Source organism: Limulus polyphemus, unplaced genomic scaffold (assembly GCF_000517525.1).
Source record: "Limulus polyphemus unplaced genomic scaffold, Limulus_polyphemus-2.1.2 Scaffold0, whole genome shotgun sequence".
NCBI lineage: Eukaryota > Metazoa > Arthropoda > Merostomata > Xiphosura > Limulidae > Limulus > Limulus polyphemus.
In genome coordinates, this window is record NW_013665610.1 from 2744412 (window position 1) to 2765328 (window position 20917).

The 20917-nt window shown below is 30.0% G+C and overlaps 1 protein-coding gene across 3 annotated transcripts in view; it reads right to left on the reverse strand.

Annotated features, from left to right (window-relative positions):
* Positions 1-5236: 5236 nt before the first annotated feature.
* Positions 5237-20917, reverse strand: part of LOC106478541 (probable citrate synthase 2, mitochondrial) — a 40988-nt gene continuing 25307 nt past the window's right edge. For all 3 annotated transcript variants that reach the window (XM_022381981.1, XM_013939126.2, XM_022381878.1), the window contains exons 5-10: positions 18822-19010; positions 16891-17090; positions 16422-16551; positions 12542-12643; positions 9589-9798; positions 5237-7408 (exon numbers count right to left, since the gene is read on the reverse strand). In XM_022381981.1, the coding sequence (XP_022237689.1) occupies positions 7244-7408; positions 9589-9798; positions 12542-12643; positions 16422-16551; positions 16891-17090; positions 18822-19010 (996 nt within the window). In that variant the 3' untranslated portion in view covers positions 5237-7243. The remainder of the gene's footprint in view (positions 7409-9588; positions 9799-12541; positions 12644-16421; positions 16552-16890; positions 17091-18821; positions 19011-20917) is intronic.

The window sequence follows — 20917 nt, forward strand, 5'->3', positions numbered from 1 at the left end:
TCCAGCAGCATTTTCTTATTATTGAACTTAATTTCAAAAATGAATGCTTCACTATTGCTGCTCAAAGAGCATACCATCGAGAACTTGATGTTAATGTCGCTCTTCTAAACATTTCATCAATGGAAATTGTGGTTTCAAAAAGCTGGAGCTGCCTGACATACAGCTTGAGCAACAATGGCAGTGTTACATGAACTGTTCCCAAACAGGATAATTTCTCATAATGGAGACATAAACTGATCTCCACAAACCCTGGATTTCTCTGCAGCCTCCATTTTGTAGGGTTACTTAAAGGAATGAGTATATATCAACAAGCCATGGACACTACAGGATTTGAAAAATAACATAAAGAGACAGAAATTAATGGCCTTACACACAAATCTTTGACCTCTGTAATGAGCATTGCAGCATGTAGCAGTTCATGGTGGACACCTACCATACAATATTTTTCATACTTAATGGTTACAAGAAATCTTATTGATGTACAGTTTCATAAATAATAAACACAAATTATACCAACAAATGTTATCGATTGTTGCAATTTTAAATCCCTACACTTCTTTTGGCAACCGTGTACAATGATTGAAAAATACAACCCATTAGAAATCAGGGATTGCCCTTATAAGCAACCAGATTTTAGCACTAAATGTATGTCTTTACAAATATTTAAGCTTTAGACATACGATTACTTACAAAATAAAAATATCTAAAAATCAATTAAATATATATATAATCATCCTAGTTATATTATTACATATAATTTTTCTAAGAAAACCGTGAAATCAGATTAAACCAAAAGTAACATTGAAAAACATATGTATATATTCACCACAAGAGAAGCTTTAGAAAATTCTGGTATGTTAATTCTCAATCTTAAGGAACTGTGGTTTCACATTTGATAGGTTTCAAAATGATATGATAGACTTCACTTCTTTATTATTCTATACTCACAGTTAAAGAAAATATGTATTTGTAAAATTTTAATTTATAACATAAAACTGTTTTTTTAAAAAATTGTATATTTACTCAAATTTTGTTCAAAGTAATTAAACATACAAAAGCTCAATCCTGAGCATTAACTTACTATTTTATTAGACTGAACTGTCTGTATTGTGAAGAGTTCTATATCGGGTTTACTGAGGCTCTCGGCTACCCCCCCTCTCAAATAAAAGATATTTAACATTCTAGTTTCACCATGAAATGGGATCTAAAACTTTTAGACAGACAGTAGTGAATGCATAAAACCTAACAGTCTATATATATAAAAAAGAGACAAGTAGCTCCTTTTGACATAGCCACATCTGCATTGGAAAAGTTATGGATGTGATATCAGGTAACTGGAATAGAAGTAAAAGATAATCAGACTTTGTAGAAACTGATACCTGAATAGCATGTCTATTAGGAATTGCTGGTCATCTTCCTGTGGGTTTGATATGGGCCTCAGGACAGCAAAAGAGGTGGTTATCAATGACAAAGTACTCAACAACAGACTTCATGAGTTTGGTTCGAGATTAGTTAGACCTGCTTCAGTTAGTTGACTGCAAAATGCATTTGTAAACTTTGCACTATGTGCACGTACTCTTGACAGATGATTGAATGTTTCATAATAGGTTTGTGTCTGAAGATCCAGAGGTAAATGATATAGTCAATGCATCATCATTAAATATGACTGTTTCAGTGGTGTAGGAAGGCATCAGTAAAAATGAGCATGCACATCCTTTTTGCTTTCTTTAGAGGCAGAATTACTGCTTGATGATTTCTTGATGTGGAATTTGACTGAATTGTATAACATTTTGTAGATGCAATGGAAATAGAATTTGTCCTGATGCAAGAGAAGCCCAGGTAATTCTTCTAGAATTGTGAAGGACTACTTTGAAAAAACCCACAAAGTCACAGATCAGCCAGTATAAAGTTTTGACTTTATCCCATAGAACACTTCTATGACTTTCTTGGATACCAACATCTACAGTGTGATGTTAGATGGCTTGGAGTTAATTAATGAATGGGACACAATCCCCCTCTGTTTTGACGAAATGTGAGGATCACATAATTTAATTCAGTCATACTTTAACTATGACAATTTTGACTGTAAGAGCACTCATGCTCCATTGCATATTGCCAATAAATTTAATTATTAACTATTTTGTGAAATGGGGTGCTCATAAAATATACACTTAAATTTAACTCTTGCTGTTTATGTGGTTGAAAAAGTGAATTAATTTAATCATTATTGTTTAGAAAAAGTATCGATACATACACACAAAAGTTGTGCAATACACTTAAGAATCTTGAAATTCTGAGTATGTTTATTTTTTTATACTTAGTTCTAGAAACATAAGCAATAGTTTCTCATTTTACACAAACTAATAAAAATGAAAACTGGATAACAAGGCTAAAATAATCTAAGCATAGTTGCAAGATTAGAAACTGAGCAACCAACCACCAGTTACGTATTTAGTTCTAGAACATAAGCAATAATTTCATTTTACACAAACTAATGAATGTGAAATACTGGATAAACATGGGTAACATAACCTAAACATTGTTGCAAGATTAGAATCTGAGCAATTATGACGGAGAAATTTCATTGGCTAAGCCTTTTTATTAGTCATGAGACTACCACCTTATTGGCTGATTCTAAATCTGTGTGTTTTATTATTAAATATTTATTATTAAAATGACAATGAGACTGTAACTGGTAATCCAGCAGTTAATAAAGAACACAGTTTTGTCATTTGTATATTACCAACATTCGACACATCGTAAAAAAGATTGGACATATGTTCTGAAAGGATAAATTTAAATGAAATTTGAGGGTCCAAAACAGATCAGCATTATAGTGGGGCCTCAGTGTAATAACTTCCAAATGCTTAATGATTTGGAATGGAAACTGAATGTTAGCTAGGATTTGCCAAGTTTTTTTACAGATTAAATTTAAAAATCTTACCACAGCTGTGCAGCAAATGAAGAGGTTACTGGTACTTTGCATTCTTTTCATCAAAATCCTCAGATTCAAACTGATTTTTTGTTATTTAGGCTCTGCTGGCCCTATCTTGAGTTTGCACTTTACTGACTTTCCACTTTAGTTTTTCAAGTGAATTCTAATTGTATGGGAAATACTTGTATAGTTTAAAGTTTTGTAAAGCCTATTTTCCTTAATAAACATTGTGAGAGAACTTTATTTTAATTTCCTGATCCATTTTTTCTCATATGATTAGGGTTATTAGACATCCCAGTTTATAAGCTTTTTTTTGTTCCAATCAGAAACAGTAAAAGTATTAAATTATTTCAATTTCACTGTACCTCAGTGTGAGTTGGATAGGTACAGCTTGTCAGTATACATGGTTTCTTTAAATTTCACTTGCATAATCACCTGACAAAGACAGATCACAAGAGAAAGTGTTTCCTCCTGTATTACTTTGCTTTCGAGTAGATTCAAGGCTTTCAACAAATTTTGTTTGTTTGCGGTTTTGAAATGTGATGCAATAAACATTAGGTTATCTTTGATAGGTTGTTTAGGCAGAGTATTCATAATGAATCTTAAGTTTCAAATGGACAGCAACTGCCTGTTGTAGAAACCTACAAATGTAGAGGACTACGTTTCGAAAGTCTTCCGCCTTCATTTGAAACATTAGATTATTTAGCAAATGAAAAGTTGTGGTCAGGCTGATAATTTTAAAGCTGCCATACACAATATATGTCCACATGCATTTTAGGAAATTCTTCATTTGACATCTATAAATTCCACATTTTCTTGGAGTCGCAAACCTTGAACACCATAGAATTATCATGTTCAGGTCTTGCCAAACAGCACCGGCTGCCAGAAAGTTTTGTGTTATTGACACGATTGACTGTTACTTTTAAAACATATCCAAAGTTGAAAAGTTGCAGCTCATTCAGTAAAGAAACCGTGTCTTGAATTTTTGACCCTTTGATTTGCAGCTCAACTCACTAAGCCATCCAAAAAATGCTTCTGTAATTACAGGGAATACCATTTTTCCTTTTAATAAAGAAAAATGGTACTTGTACATTATTTATTTGTATTCATATTTATAAGATGAAATTTGTTTAAAGTTCATTTTCAGTCGTTTTCCAATCACATGGTTAATTACTTTTGACTCTCTTCATTTTTCATGTTATTTGTATCTGATCATTATTTTCCTATCTTTTACATAGAAACTTTTGCAGTCTAAACATTATATTTTATACACTGTGACAATGCTAAATTTTTTCATTATTATACAACTTTGGTGAAAAAAACGTTTAATGTTAGTTTCTGATTTTCACTAATAACACCTACAATACATTTCTTCTCTTGCTCTTCTTGGGTGTTTTGGTCAGTTCTCTTGTTTTTCTTGTATGTGTTTATTTTTTCTTGGTTTTTTCCTTACTTCATTGTGTCATCAATTATACTTAGAGGGTACTTTTTTTTCATGTCCTTTTTACGTTATGATTTTTACTGTGTTTTGTTACATCAGGCTATCACACCTCTAATTGTAGCATTGCAAATCCGAAGACTTACTGCTGTTCCACTGGGGAATTGATTTTTACTTTATCGTATGCACAAAACCAATTTACACAAGTTCTTTCACGAGCCTTCTTTTGATGAATCTCCAAACTGTTTCTTTTCTTTCTTTATGATCATATTCAGGAAATTTATATAACCATTTTATTTTTTTTCTGTTTTGAGTTTTGTTTTTATGTAGTTTGTTAATGTGTTCAAAGAACCATCTTATTTCTTCTTCTCCTTTAATCTATACTGATGAGCAATAACACTGATAATACTACAGATAAAGGACTTCTTATTTCCTAGACCTTCTCTTAGTATGTAGAAGTTTTTTCAAAGATAAAACAGTTGTTAATTCCTAATTCCAATAGTTGTTTCATATCTTATAAATTTATTTTTATATCATTGTTTATTCTGTTTAATGCTATTACAATAGCTCTTTCCACCACTATTTAAGTGTTCGTTGATGTTACAGTAAAACCACATCTACTGCTATTAGGGTTTCCTTTACTTTATAAAAGTTGTACATACACAACAATTTTCTTATTTTTTGTGTAGCATTTTAGATCCAAGCTAGTCATTTATATAATTCATAATTGAAGCTGTCATGCATTGATAGGATTGGTCTCGTTAAGAAAAGTTACTTACATATCTTTGGTGCTCTCTATAACCTTGATATTCTTGCATCTGTGCTTCTTAAAAGTAAAACTTGTAAAACAACAACAATAAAACTGAGAACCAACAAAGATTTTATTCCACCCAAATAATTTGTCTACAGTCCTTAATATTGTATGTTTATATACAACGGCAGAGCTGAATTACAGATACTATCTATATCCAGGTGTTTCTGGTAATAAATGACAAGAATCATGTAGGAAATATATTAAAAAAAGATATAACATCAAGTTTTTCACCTTTTAACCACTTAGTTATGTTGAAAATGTTTCCTAAAAAATTGTGCAAATAAAAAGTAGAAGTTCTATCTGTTCTTACAAGCTAATTAATATTTAAAATAGGACTCCAAAATTAAGTGCATGTTTTACAATCTAATCTTACTTATGTTTCCTTCTAAAAAAATCTTCCACTGAAATAATTTGGTGAAGATACATATCTATTGCTATTAATTTCATTGATTGAATGACTGCATCTTAATACCATTAATCTTAGATTTAATGAACAAAAAATGAAGAAGACAACTGTATATTAGGATAAATATAAACAAAAAAATAAAATAATATAGAGCAAGACAAAGTGGTAAATATGGCATTAAAAATGAAAGTAGATTTGTAACTGAAATAATAAAAAAAACAAATGAATAGAAAGTCATGACAAATTAGGTTTGACAATATCACAAATAGTGTAAGTTTCTATAAAATAACATTTCAGATTTAAAGTTTACTAGATGAGACAGGAAAAACATGCTTTTACAAAAGTTAACAATTCAAAGATAAACATTACAATGCTTACAACAACTTAGTCAATAAGGGAAAAGTCCTTATGACCATTTATTTTGTATGAGTAGTAAGAAACTTAACTAGTTATCAAGGTACTGATCACTGAAATTGAACATGAAGCTACAAGGACCAGCTTTAATAATGTACTTGTCTCACATAATAAAAATCACATGTGACAGTTACCTCAAAAATTGTTTAATGTATAAAAAATAAGATTTGTTTTGGTACAAACATTTAATTGGAATTTAAAAAATATGGTGAGAACATTAAGATATTAAAACAATAAATTGCCATTAGAAATGTTCATGCCATAGAAACACAATCAGATTACATGGTGTTAAGATCCTCCTAGAAAACTGAGATTCAAAATGTTTTTTACTTTTCTTTAATTAGAAGTTAGGAGAAAATGAGGTAGAACTTTTTAAGATAAAAAGACAATGCTTATGATGGTGTGTTTACTTTTTTTTAAAACATATGCTAGATTTTATAGTTGCACTTTCATATTTGAGTAAATATTTATACATTCCTGATTTTACCCTTATGATGAAGAGTTGGGAAAGGATCAAGTTTAATCCAAATACAAATCTTTAAAACATGAAGAAACATTCCAGTAAAATCTACATCATAGTGGATAAGCTTATAGATGTTTAATTCACTGTGACAGAACTTCATTAAATAATGTCCTGCAAAATGTATACAGCTCTTTTTTGTTTATATCATTCAATGTGGAAAATTGATTATGTTTTTAACAAAAACTTCACTTTTTTTCAAAAACTTATCACCAAATTTGTACTAAAGCCCTAAATTCTGTAAGTGTAGAGTATCCCATCATTCTAGTTTAAAACTGTAGATTACATTAACATGCAAACTATAAACCACAGGCACAGTAATATTTTTTTTTAAATTTAAATACTGTTTGTAAAAAGTAATAAAAAAAGATAACAAAAAAGATAAAACAAAAGTAATAAAAACACAATAAGAGCTTCACAAGACTCATCACTATCAGAAACCCTGGAGAAATATTTGAAACATGTCTTATTTTCTTTTTTTTCCCCATAAACAACTGTTTAACAATGATAAAAATGTTTTCCATGTTAGTTCACTGGAGTAAATGTATTATTTTTCTCACAAAATAGGATGTCTGTCAGGTACAAAAAACACAAAAACTACCACCTCAGCACTACAAGTATTATAGTTTTTCAAAGGTATATTTCCACAATCTTTAATGGTAAAACAGCTTTGAAAAAAGTAAGAATTTGTCTCAGTACCTAGAAAGTTGCTAACATTATATGGCACCAACAAGCTTCATTAATCCTTCTGTTGTCATAGACTTGGGTCGTTCAATAGGTAAGCCAAGTGCACGGTCCCACACTAATGATGAAGCAGTTCCCAGAGCTCGAGAAACACCAAACAGAACAGTGTAGAACTGCATTTCTGTCATACCATAATACTGAAAAGAAAATATATCATCAGTGAATAGAAGTATATGATGACAAAGTATGTCAGAATATTTTAAATGTCAAGCTTGCACAATTTATACTAAATCAACTGTTGAAAACAATTTAGCCCAATTTAAAAGACATTTATTCCTGCTATATAATTATGTACATACTGCAAAGCAGCACATGAAAAAAATGGTAGAACATGGAAAATTGTAGCCATTATTTGTCATTTCTGAAGGTGAAAACTTGCATTTAGAATATGTATACTATATTGACATTAAGATTACATTTACATTGTCACAAGTCTTTTGTCTTCATACTTTAAATTTAAAATGATTTTATATTCATATTTTAAAAATTAGCTTTGATATAAAAGGCCAATGCTTGTTTGTTTTTAGTAAATTACACAATTCTGCTCAGTTTACCATCATCTTCTGGCACACACTGTTCCATAACCATAAAATGTCTAAGAATTATAGGCTGGTTTTAGTTTATGTGAATTCTCATTATTCTACTGAAATTTAGTAAAAGTAATGCCACATAAACTACAATTAGTACAGTTAATGATGTACAACACATATTTTGTACAGCAACAGAAGATTGCAGATAGCAGTGCACAACTAATACTTTGTACACGCAATACTGCACAATCCATATCTTGTACAGGTAACACTTTTCAACCCAAACTTGATAAAAAATAATGTTGCACAATCTACACTATCCTACCAAAAGTCATGGGACACACCTCTGATTGCAAGAAAATGGATGTGATGACGAAATATACAAATAGTTTGGCCTATAAAAGTGATCAGCAGTTTGCTTGCAAGTTATTTCGTACTTGTATGCCAAACGATTAGTGTATAGAAAGAGCTAACAGAGTTTCAGAAGGGAAGGATAGTTGGATGTCATTTGGGGAAAATATCTGTATGTGCTATTGCACAACAATTATACATTCTTAGGCTGACAATTGGCAACGTGCTGAAGAAATGGAAGTACACAGGTTAAAATGAGTCCAAGAAACAACCAAGTAGGCATAAAATACTGATTGACAGGAGCTGATACTCTTTGAGAAGGTTGGCTGCTTCATCTCGCCATCAAACCTTACAGAATCTGTGTTTTGAGATGCGAGCAACCACAGGCAATCCTTTAAGTGTTTCCACGGCATGTTGAGAGCTGCAAGTCATGAATGTTCACTGATGAGCTGCAGCCTACAAGGAGTTGATAACAAAAACAAATGCACACCATCGATTGGCATGGGGCAAAGCACACTGAACCTGGATTGTGGATCAATGGAAATCGGTCCTATGGAGCAACAAGTCACGCTACATGCTCTTCCAGTCTGATGGACGTGTTTGGGTATGGAGAATGCTTATTACCTGTTCTACGTGTTCTAAATTATGGTAATTTTATGTTACCGGCCCTTACACCTTCCAACATGATAACGCTCCATGTCACAAAGCAAGGATTGTGAATGTGTGGTTTGAAGAGAATAACATCGAAACATTGGAGTGGCCAGCACAGAGCCCCGACTTCAACCTGATAGAACATTTTTGGGATGAACAGGAATGCAGAATCAGGGCAAGGCCAAGATGGCCCTGTTCAGTAGTGGAGCTTACTAATGCTTTAACAGAGTGGAGCACAATACCACCAGTTTTCTACCAGAAATGAGTAGACATTCCTCCACGATGCATTGAAGCAGTCATTAAGACCAAAGGCAGGCCAACACGCTATTAATTTGTTGGAATAAAGACAAGTTTTATTCATAACTACCCATGTCACATGACTTTTGGTAGGATAGTGTATATTAAGTGCACAGGATAATCTGTATTTAGCACAGGAAACCCTTCACCACTCAAATTTAATAAATATAATAATAATAATAACAACAACCCATATATACTTCAGGTAATAATATATTTAATGCAAAAATTTTTTTAATATCGGTTATGCTTTAATACAATATACACTTGGAGGTTATATATGTTCAGTAACAAAGTTCCAAGTAAATAGACTAAATAGTGTGTGTGTGTGTGTGTGTGTGTGTGTACATAAATACATACAGCTACTTAAATTTTCAAAGCAAAGTTTATGTTTTTATGAGGCACAAAAGAGTGATCAAACTATCAGCTAAAAAAAGATTTGATTTCAAAATGATATAAAAACCTTTAAAGCAAAAACAATAACTTACTTGTAACAAAACTCCACTATGTGCATCTACGTTAGGCCATGGGTTCTTCACTTTTCCCAGCTCAAGCAGAATCTGTGGAACAATTTTGTAGAGTTGAGAGACTAGCTTGAACATTGGATCATCGGGAAGATGTTTCAATGCAAAATCTCGTTGAACAATGTAACGAGGGTCAGTCCTTCGCAGAACAGCATGTCCATAACCTGGTACAACCTTATCAAGAAAAAAATTACAAAATTAAAAAAAACTGTACGATAAAAAATGGGTTTTCAACACAATATATGCAGTTTTTAAAAGCAATGTTAATAGAAGCAATAAAACTTTTAATATATAGATTGGAAGTGTACTTGTTACAAGTAACTTACTACCTGCATGTATATGAAGTATAGTTGCCCATCTGACTGTCTAGTGTCACAAGTTGTTCATGAAATTTGACAAAGGAACTCAGTGGATCATCCATACATAAGAGTTTAAATGGATAAGCCATTAATCAAACAGTTTGAATTTAACAACATTTCAACTTCATTACCTTAATGTCATGAATGAGCATTCAACTGAGCAGAGGTTGTAACAAAACACATGAAGATGACATAAAAAAAAAGTGATGTTTAATGCCACAAGTAACATGGGTACCTTTATGTTGGATGAACAATGTGAGTTTTAACTCAAAATACTGAAAAGGGATGACCCATGCCACCATTTATAGCTTATTACGTTTTAACTTTGGCATTACCAGATACCTTTGATAATTCATTACGCAACTGGCATTTACAAAACCAACTGTAGTAATTATCATGAGTAAAATAATATATGACACCCTGAATCAATTTAATAAACTGCAGTAGGTAAAACCAGGGAAATTAACGAGTTTCCCATATCATATGCTAATCCTAAAGCTAATACAAGTCCACTATAAAAACCATCAAAAATAGCAAATCTTGGAAAAACTCTCATTCCTAATCCTAATGATGTGCATCAGGCAGAAGGCCTACTTACTTCAATTGTAAAGAGGATACAAAATATATAAAATTTAGAATGTAATTTTGCAAGTATACATAAATTTATCTACAATAAGTATCAAAGTTAAATAATACATAAATTAGAAAAAAATATTAAATATATAATTCTAAAACAATGACCTTGACATAGTACCTAGATATAGGTCATATTACACAATGAAAATTAATAGCCAAAAGTGTTTTTGCAAAGATAGAAAGAAAAATAAAAGATGTTTCCAATAACATTATACCCACTGTAATGCTGATTTGAAACTCAGATCCTACATTTTTAAACCAACTAGTTGTTTGTTTCCGAATTTTCTCAAAAGACTACACAAAGGGTATCTGTGTATCATTTTTCCCTAATTTTGAACTGATAGACTAGATGGTAGGCAGCTAGTCCACAAGGTCACTGCCAATTCTTGTTTTCCTCAAACCTTTACTTTTATAGCACACTTATGGCCCACAAAGTGCAGAGTACAATTTTACAAATCATGCACCTTCAGATTCATAGTCTGAGCACATTAATCACTGCACCATACCCAGTACCTAAATATTTAAACCAAAGAACATCAAACAAAGGTACAGTATGACTACTTACTTTTTCTATTAATAAATTTTAGGAAAAAATATAGACAAAAATTAACTCAACAAATCACAATGTATAATGATTTAATAATTATTCTTTCCCTGCCGATTTCTCCAAGCCCGTTCCCTTGGCTGTGGTTTCGCTAGATAGTAGATAGGGACAGTGGGAATCTCGTTAATCCATTCATGCACGTCACTAATTAGATGACAAGGCATTTGGCTACCTTAAGAGAGTCATAGTTACTGGTTAAATACCAGTCCTTTCATATCATATTTAAAGAACATTTTCTAAATCTCATTTAGAACCTTGTAGAAATGGTTATTACATGTACAAACACAAAACTTTATAGCTTTTGCAAATAAATATATTATAAATTGTTTAACTCTATCTTCACAAAGAATGCACCTCTTGATCAGATGCAACAACTGTGGGATTTTCTGGCAGCTTGACCATGCTTACCAGTGAAATTAAATATGTAAAAAAGGTACTTGTATATGTACTTCATCCCATTGAAACTATATAGAATTAAACTTGTTAATATTAAAAGAAAACTGTTTTAATTATCTTTAGTATTAGTGGTTTTCCTTTAGACACAATAAAAGTATGTTGTTACTATTAGTAATGTTATACATTTTTTTTTCATACCTTTAGAAGGTTCAAGTATATGGTGTGTATATATATAAAATGAAAGTTTAGATGTACAAGTGTTTTGAGAAAAAAACAATCAAAAATCTAATTTTTTTCCAGTAGTCCACAAATGGACAGATATGAAAAGCAAAGTTTTATGAAAAGTAGCAGTTTAATTTAAAGTCAGTTTCAGTAAAGTGTTACAAGGTTATGCTTCAGATATTCAATGGAGCTCTCCAATGTAACAGCTAAAACTAAGTGCTTGTTGACAAACTTCACGTTTTTAGAATTCAAATGTCTTTCAAACAGGTACAAAATCAACAAGGAAAGGCTTAAGTAATTCAGAGGTAAGTTTACCTGATTTGAATAATGTAAATCAATTGGTAAAAGATGCCATAAATGCTTTATGATTATGAAATGAACATGTTATGTAATTCAAGGTAAAGAAAATTAACAGAAATTATTAAATATTTTATTAGAAATCATTTCAAAAATAAAATATCAGCATATTAAAAGGTATTTTAAAGTTTTAAAACCTTGTATTTTACAAAAAGTATAATCAGTAGGGCTTTATAAAGTTCTTTTTATTATGTTCATTTAAACAGTATTTTTTCCCTTAGGTTTATCACATCTAAATAATACCTTCTTATACCTGTTTAGCCATATTAAAAACTTATCTTATAGATTTAAAACACTTCAACTTTAGTCCTAGGATATTTGTACAAAATGACTTTTATGTTACCTGTCCAGACTTTAAGGTTTTCCAAACAAACTCTTTCACTTCTTCTTCACTAGCATCAGGACCCAAGTCTTTTTGTAGCTTTCTGAGCCAAACCAGAACTTCCTGGAAACATGCAAGTGTAAAAGATTATTTATCTATTATTTTTTAACTTTTGTCTTTCTTATTATGTATGCATGTTTACTTTGCTTCTTTATACTATTACTTTTAGTGAATTAACTCAGCCTATAGTGTTATCCTAGATTATTAAGACATAATGTAAAAATTTAGTTTAAATGTTTCAGACAAAAAGCAGAGTTCACTTCAAATTAAAAGTTCTGTCTTGCTAGGTGTGATTTGGTTTTGAACAATTTAAGTTTTGGCCTCAAGTGATTTATTAAGTTTCACATACCTAAACAAAAGTAGCCATTGCTCAATTACTGTAAACAAAAAAATATCTTATGATATTTCAGACTGAAAGTATTCATTTAAACTTTTTCTATGATTTATTAATAAAATAGATGACATTTTCCTTAGTCAACATAACTGCTCAGCCTTACCAATACTCACTGTATCAATAAAAATTATTATTGATACATAAACTAATATATGAAAATCATATCTGTTCTTTTGTTTCTACATGAATATATAAAATGAAGTTGTGTAAAATTTTTGCTTATATACATTTTAGAAACATTGTGTTTATACATAATATCTACACTTTAATACAAACTTGAGCTATATGATATAACACCCAGAAGAAAATTTTCATTTATTAACATTTATAAATTAATAATAAATTTCTTTACAAAGATCTTCTAATACTTAGTTATTTGTTTAAAAAACATGCAAACTGAAATGTTAAAGTGTATCACAGGTTTTGAAGTAAACAAGAAATTGATGAAAAAACCTCAAGAAGGAAAGTAAACTTTTCAAAAAAGTTCAAAATGCTCTCAGAACTTCTAATCTTTAGTCCAGATGTTCACTAGTATTTCTGTTATGTTTCTTGAACAGCACAAGAAAAATTAAATTGTATATCAGATATTAATCACATACATACACAAAAAGAAAAAACACTCATAATAAATGAAAAATAAACAAACATTTATCAATGTTTATTTAAGTATTTTGCTATGCAAAAACTGAATGATAATTTTTTTTAAAATTTTTGCTAAGTATGTCAAAAGCTATGAGAAAGATCAGTGAAGCCAATAAAGTCTTCATCTACTCCTGTTATGTTTGGAAAGACATGAGACATTAAGTATTTATAGCAGGAGTTCAGAGAAAAAAAATTTGAAGCAACTATAGATTACATTCATATTTGCTGAGATTCATAAAGTACAACTAGTGAATACAAAAAGTTTTTATTAAAGCCTTTCCATTTATGTTCTTTACTGCAAAAAATACAGATGGAAGTACCAAGTGTACAAAATAATTATTTCCAACTAAATAATTTTTCTGGTATTTCAGGAGTCTGAAAAAATGAAACAGTAGAAAGTTCCCAACTTACAAACTTATAGGCTTACAAACAATTGATATGCATCATTTCACTTAGAATTAACTTTGAGAAACTCTAAAAACATTACAGATTATGCAAAATGTCAAAAAGTTCAACAATAAAAAGTCTAAGTTAGACTTTGAAAGAGAGATACTATTGTCACTTAAGTATATTCTTTGAATTTTATTTACAGATGTCAGTTGGCTAAAAAATATTACTGGTAAAGAAGGTATTCCACATACATACAGCTATGACAAAAAATGACAGTTTATAACATATTAACTCTCTCAACACAGGCTTGGTCAATTTGACTGACCACACGACTTCTTTGTACTTGTTTGAAGTCTTTATAGATTTAATACTTTTAACTTTCAATATATATGTGTAAATCTTCACAAAATTTGGCAGTCTTTCACATACAAAAAATCATATTTTTTAGTGAAGTACTTTTTAATACACTACAATAAAGATTTGTCCATGAATATATTCTGTATTTGTTTTGAATAGTCCATGTGCAAACCAAGTTCTTCATCTCAAAAATCTCAAATTTCTAAAACCTCTTAAATACATTTCAAACATTTATTTTTAGTAAAAACTTTATATTTTATTTGTTACTTTCTCTACTCTATCTCTATACGCGATTGGTAAATTTGACTGACCTCATAACCACACACAAAAAATCTAAATAAATCTGAAGCACCTATAAAAACTTTCTAGAATGACTTCAAAATGTAACATGCAACTACATTCGTTTATCCTAAGCAGCTTTAAGCTTGTAACAGTATATATATATATATATATCTATTCATAATGAAATGTATTTATTTTATTGCCCTTTGAACTGTGTCTAACTACTATTCACGCTATTATAAGTTGTAAATCACTCTAGGAATGTGCAGCTCGTGTTATGCTATCGAATTACATTACCCTCAAGCTACTATGAGCCTTATTATATTATTATTTATTTTACCTAATTTAATCTTAACTAACCTCAAAAAGATCCCTATTTTACATTTTAATTGTATTTATAATAATAAATAAATAATAAACAAGAAATGAAGTACTTATCTAATCTTTTTTCTTGCTGTTGATTGCTAACAAAAGTTAACCCTACTATTTATACTAATGGTAGCAATGCACTAAATAATTTTTATTTAAGTAAATAATGCACCAAAGAACATACTCTAATAACATGCAAAAATTTTGACAATTTCCCATAACTCTTAAAACTTTTCTGGCTTTCTAACTATGCGACAAGAGTCGTTACAAATTCATCCAGGCTAGTTGTTAATTTTCCTATGGGAATGAAGCTTGTACTCTGAGTGAAACTGCCACTTATCTGTTCAGAACACATTATAAAATATGTCATTTGATAGATGAAAACCTTGACTTTCTATTGGTTATAGGTAATATGTAATTAAACAAGAGAGAACTATTAAGAAATCCTGAAAGAGAGGATGTGACAGGTGGGTGTGGCAGGAAGGGTCTGATTTTTTATTTGATAGCTCTGTAACCAAACAAAATTGAAAGCTATAAAATTATGGTTTATCTGAGCAATGAGGATTTTATAGTGAGTAATTTACATTTAATTTCGTACATTTTGAAGGGGTGGTGGATAAAATACATGTAGAGAGGAAAAAATACCTAGAGAAAATATGTCAAGTGTGTCACACTAGGAGAAATTCAGGATTTTTTAAAATTTTGCCTGAAAGAATTAAGAACTTAAAACTTATATACCATTAAAATATGGATTATTAGCTAAGATTTTATGCTATACCAATTGGCATAACATAAACAAAAAATAGTTTTATAAAATTTTGGATGTAAGACACTAAAACTTTGTATCATATGCAGAAAAGGACACCAGTGGCAAAAGGATTAATACACACACTATGTCCTTAAAGCATCTCATGCACTGGTCTCTGATAACAGTTTACAGTGCACAAATATAAACACACAATGTCCTTAAAGCAACTTATGTAGTGATCTCTGGTAGCAGTTTAAAGTGAACTAATATAAATACACAATGTCCTTAAAGCACCTCATGCATTGATCTCTCATAGCAGTTTACAATGCACAAATATAAACACACTATGTCCTTAAAGCACTGCATGCATTGATATGCAGAGCATTTAAAAGTTACTTCCATGAAATATATACAAATGAAATATTATTACCATAGTAAGAAAACAATTGATTTGTGAAGATATATAATAAAAAGTATTCACTTGAAAACACATCCCACAAGTAATATTCAAAATGCTCAGCACACGAATTACATTATCTCATTTTACTTACAAAACATTGATTTTTTTATATACAAAAGTGCAAGTTAGATGAACAGAATTAGTATATATATATATCCATTTCAATTCAGGTAACACAATGTTTTAACTCTGAGCTAACCTGGTTTGCAAGACCATGAAGAGGTCCTGCCAGACCATTCATACCAGCTGCAAATGATAAGTAAGGGTCAGAGAGGGCACTTCCAACAAGATGGACAGAATGAGCACTGACATTTCCTCCTTCATGGTCACTGTAAGAACAGAAATTAATATTAAACGTGTGTTTCAACATTAAAAATTGGTAAATAAGCTTTAATTTTAAAACAATTTTACAATCCCCTAAATAATATAAATCTTCATTTCAGCAACAAGTTTTAATATAAGATTTAGAAGTAAACACACAAAAAAATCTACTAGTTTATTAAACAGCAGCCAAAGTTAAAAATGATGTAACTTATACAATAATTAAATTACATTTTGACTAAATAAACAAGAATGTTCAAAACCACATTACTATATATATATATAATTTACAAGATCAAATGTTCCAAAATACATTTATACACAATTATGACATTTTTCCTGTTCACCTGTGGATAGTAAGGTACAGTCTTATTAACTCTGTAAAGTTGGGGTCATCATATCCAAGCATAGATGTAAAGTTTGCTGACCAATCCTTATTAACATCTATAGCACCAATACTGCTTCCATCTTTGTACAAGTTGCGATAGATAGTGGCAGCAATGGTTGGCAATTTGGCAATCAAATCCAGAGCATCTTCAAAAGTGTGCTGTAAATAATAAAATAAAACTATCATACTGTACACACAACCCTGTACACTGCATATTCTTATAATACAAAACATCATTTAACAAAATTTCCAATGGAAAAAGAGTTACTCAATTATATACTACTAATAAAGTTAATGGAACTATTAAAAATGATGAATTTTTAAGAGGAACATAACATGAAAGAGAAAATAAGCTTTTCAACAGGCAAATGTGTGTACATATAGTTGGAAAATAAAGGAGAATAAAGCAAGAGGTATATTTTGTATTAAGTTATTGAAGATTAGGGAAATAAATTGCTTTTCTATAATAACAAGAGAAAGTATAATTTAAAGGAATAGAAAGGAAGATATTTGATAAGTTTAAACTAATTTATTTTTTAATATATTCTAACCTAGTTAACTTACAAAAGGATTGTATTTTGTGTTTGTACATTTTGAAAAAACTTATTTAATTTAGGTAATTTATATTTTGTTGAAAAATGGTATTTGAATGTTTTTATTAAAGATTCTCTGTAAAATTATATCCCAGAGAATGACCTTCGAAGTCATAAAACTAAAAATATGTTTACATGGATTCTATAAACACCATTAAGCTCCTTTTATGAACACTAACATTTATTTGTCTTTCAATAACACTGAATACAAAATCACACTAGTCATCTACTGCAACATAATAAAAACATTTATTATGTTCTATTTGAAAACTATATCTAATTATTACTAGCCCAACTCTCACACTTACTCTCTTGTGAGATACCATCTTGAAAAGTCTTGTGACCAGTGAGAAGTACACAAAATGTAATCAGGTACTAGTGATAGTCCTAAGATTTTTCTAATTTCAAAATGATAAAACTTTTTTGTAAAAATCATGGTAGAATGGTTTATGCATTCAAAGCTCATGGTACAGCTGTTCACACATTGAAAATTCATAGTAGAATTATTCACACATTGAAAATTCATAGTAGAATTATTCACACACTTGAAAAATTCATAGGAGAATTATTCACACACTGAAAATTCATAGGAGAATTATTCACACACTGAAAATTCATAGGTAGAATTATTCACACACTGAAAATTCATGGTAGAATTATTCACAGTGAAAATTCATGGTAGAATTATTCATAGTGAAAATTCATGGTAGAATTGGTTACACAATGATCAAAAGGAATATGTACAAGTTTTTATCATACAATTAACTTGACTCAATCAGGTTTACAGCAGCACATTGCTGTTTTCATATGTTTACTTTTTGAAAATAAAAGATAAAAGGCCAAGTGTTTTTATTATTTGGTCACCATTTTTTTGATCTGTCAGCATATCATGGAATTTAGGTCTAACATACATACATATGATGGATAAATATAGAAAAAAAAACATTTCTACCATTAAATGTTACATGTATTGTTATCGGTTACGAGTACACAGTACTGTATATTTATGTCTATTTTCCAATAATTTCTTCATTTTCGTACAACAAAACTTTATGTAATATGTAGAATAAAACAAAAGAATAATTCACTTCCAGTTGGAAAACCAAAAGAACAAATCCAGATAATAAATGTAGAATTCTTATTAAATATTAAAAATAACTGCATTTACACGTACATTCATGACTAAAATTCTTACAGAAAATCTTGGCTCTATGCTTGTATGATAGAACTTATCAATTATATATTAAGCAAATGTTAATTATTATATTCTTAATTAGTAGAGAACATTTATGCTTACCTCCCAGTAAGTGGCTTTGGGAACTCCTTCAGAATATGCTTTAGCAAACTTGCTTTCTGTGTTACATGCTGTAATAGCTGCACTAAACTGAGACATTGGGTGGAGATGTGAAGGGAAGTTATTTAGCATGGTTACAACATGAGATGGCAGACCAGCTCTTTCAGCCCAAGTCTTTGACACAGATTTCACCTATGGAAGATTTTCATATCAGAAGAAAAGTTAAATATCCTTGCATTGTAACTACAGCAAACTACCTTTATAATGTTCAAATCTTAGTAGTGTGTATACATCAATGTGTATACTATCTCCTTTGTTTATTTTCTGCGTAGTGAGTCACAATGATGTACAACTTTAGAGGTACTTTATAAAAATATTCCATTTCTTTCTCTTCTTTTTTTTCAGTTAAATGTTTGCTAATATTTTATAATTAAATAAAAATGGGAAACCAAAAAATGTCAAAAACAAAAACAGAACAAAGAGGCTCAAAAGATGACTTGAAATACAATGTAAAAACTGAAACTGTGAGTATAAACTTTCACATCAAAATTGGTTATGAACATAGTAATGAAGCACAACTATAAAGTATGCAAAAATCTGGGAGTTGAAAATTAAGAGATGTAGTGACTGAAAATAAATAAAAATAAAACTAACACTACAATAAGAAACTAAACAAAAAATTAAAATAAATTTTACAATTCAAATCATTTAAGCATACACTTACAAGTAAAAAATTATGGGGAAAACTATATTGAAAATCAGACAAAAAAAAATTGACATTAATAACCGAGTTATTTTGTTTGGTTAAAATATTATTTTTTTATCTTTTGTTTTAAGCCACTACATTCTTCAAGGTGCATATTTAATAAGCAGCTGAAATACAACCATTAATCATCAAAATGTCACCTGAAAAAAAACTTCACAATTTATAAAAGGTCAGAAAATCTTCATCAATAAAATAATAAAACCGGAAAGAAAGTTTTTCCTAGTCAGTTTCTGGACAAATTGACAACCTGGAACTGAATCTTCTAAGAATTTGACACAGAGGATGTAACACTGTACACTTCAAAATAAACTAATTTGCCTAAAATATTTAGGTGTTTCAAAGTTATAATGAAAAAAAGCCCAGTTTATATCCAATAACACTAAATTAGCTGAATATTACAACAAAAAACAAAAGTTTTATAATACTTTTTGATTATAGTCTCAAACATAACCTAAAATGAATTAATTTTTCTGTTCACTCAGATGCCATGATGCTTCAATATGCACAATAAAATCTTAGACATAAGTAATAATTCAAAATATTAAGTTACAAAAAAACAAGAAAAAACATGTCCAGGTGTTTTTCTAATATAATGATAGTTTATTAATTATTAATTATAAATTAAAAATATAGTCCAGGTCTCAGCCCAGCAAGAAAAAAACCAAAACAATTTCCTAATTTTAAAAGGATATACGAGTTTGTTAACATTTTGGTTTGTGATGATTTTTTTTATTACATATGTACTCCTTCAAAACAGCTAAATTCAAAAAAAATTATTTATTCAAAGATAAAACACACTATGATCCTTGCTGGCAGAAGAAGTCTTGCTTTTCCCCTTGTCAGCAGCAACCAGAATTTAAATCCCAAGTTATAGTAAAAACTGGTAATTATTAGTACCTTACAGTAACCAGGTAAATTAGTTATAGAAATTTACATTCCAATAACAATATATGAGAAATCACTTTTTCTTAACATCTATGAAACCTACTTACAAACAAGATCATGTCCAAAACCAAAATACTACAAAGCAACAACCAGTAAAGATGAAGTACTTGGGCAACTTTGGCAAAAACAATTTCATAAGTCACAATTTCAATTTGTCAATTTATTGCTCCTACAATAAAAAAAATGTTTGGCTGAATGTAATTCTTTAACAGAATAATGAAACACTGTAATGTTAGCAAGGACCTAGGACAGTGGTTCCCAACCTATGGTCCCTGGACCCCTGTGTAGGTAATACCATCTCATAAACAAGCAAGTTTTTTAATACTGATGATTTTTTTTAATTGCACACTCAGTTATATATGTCTTTTATTTTATAGTGAAAAGTGGG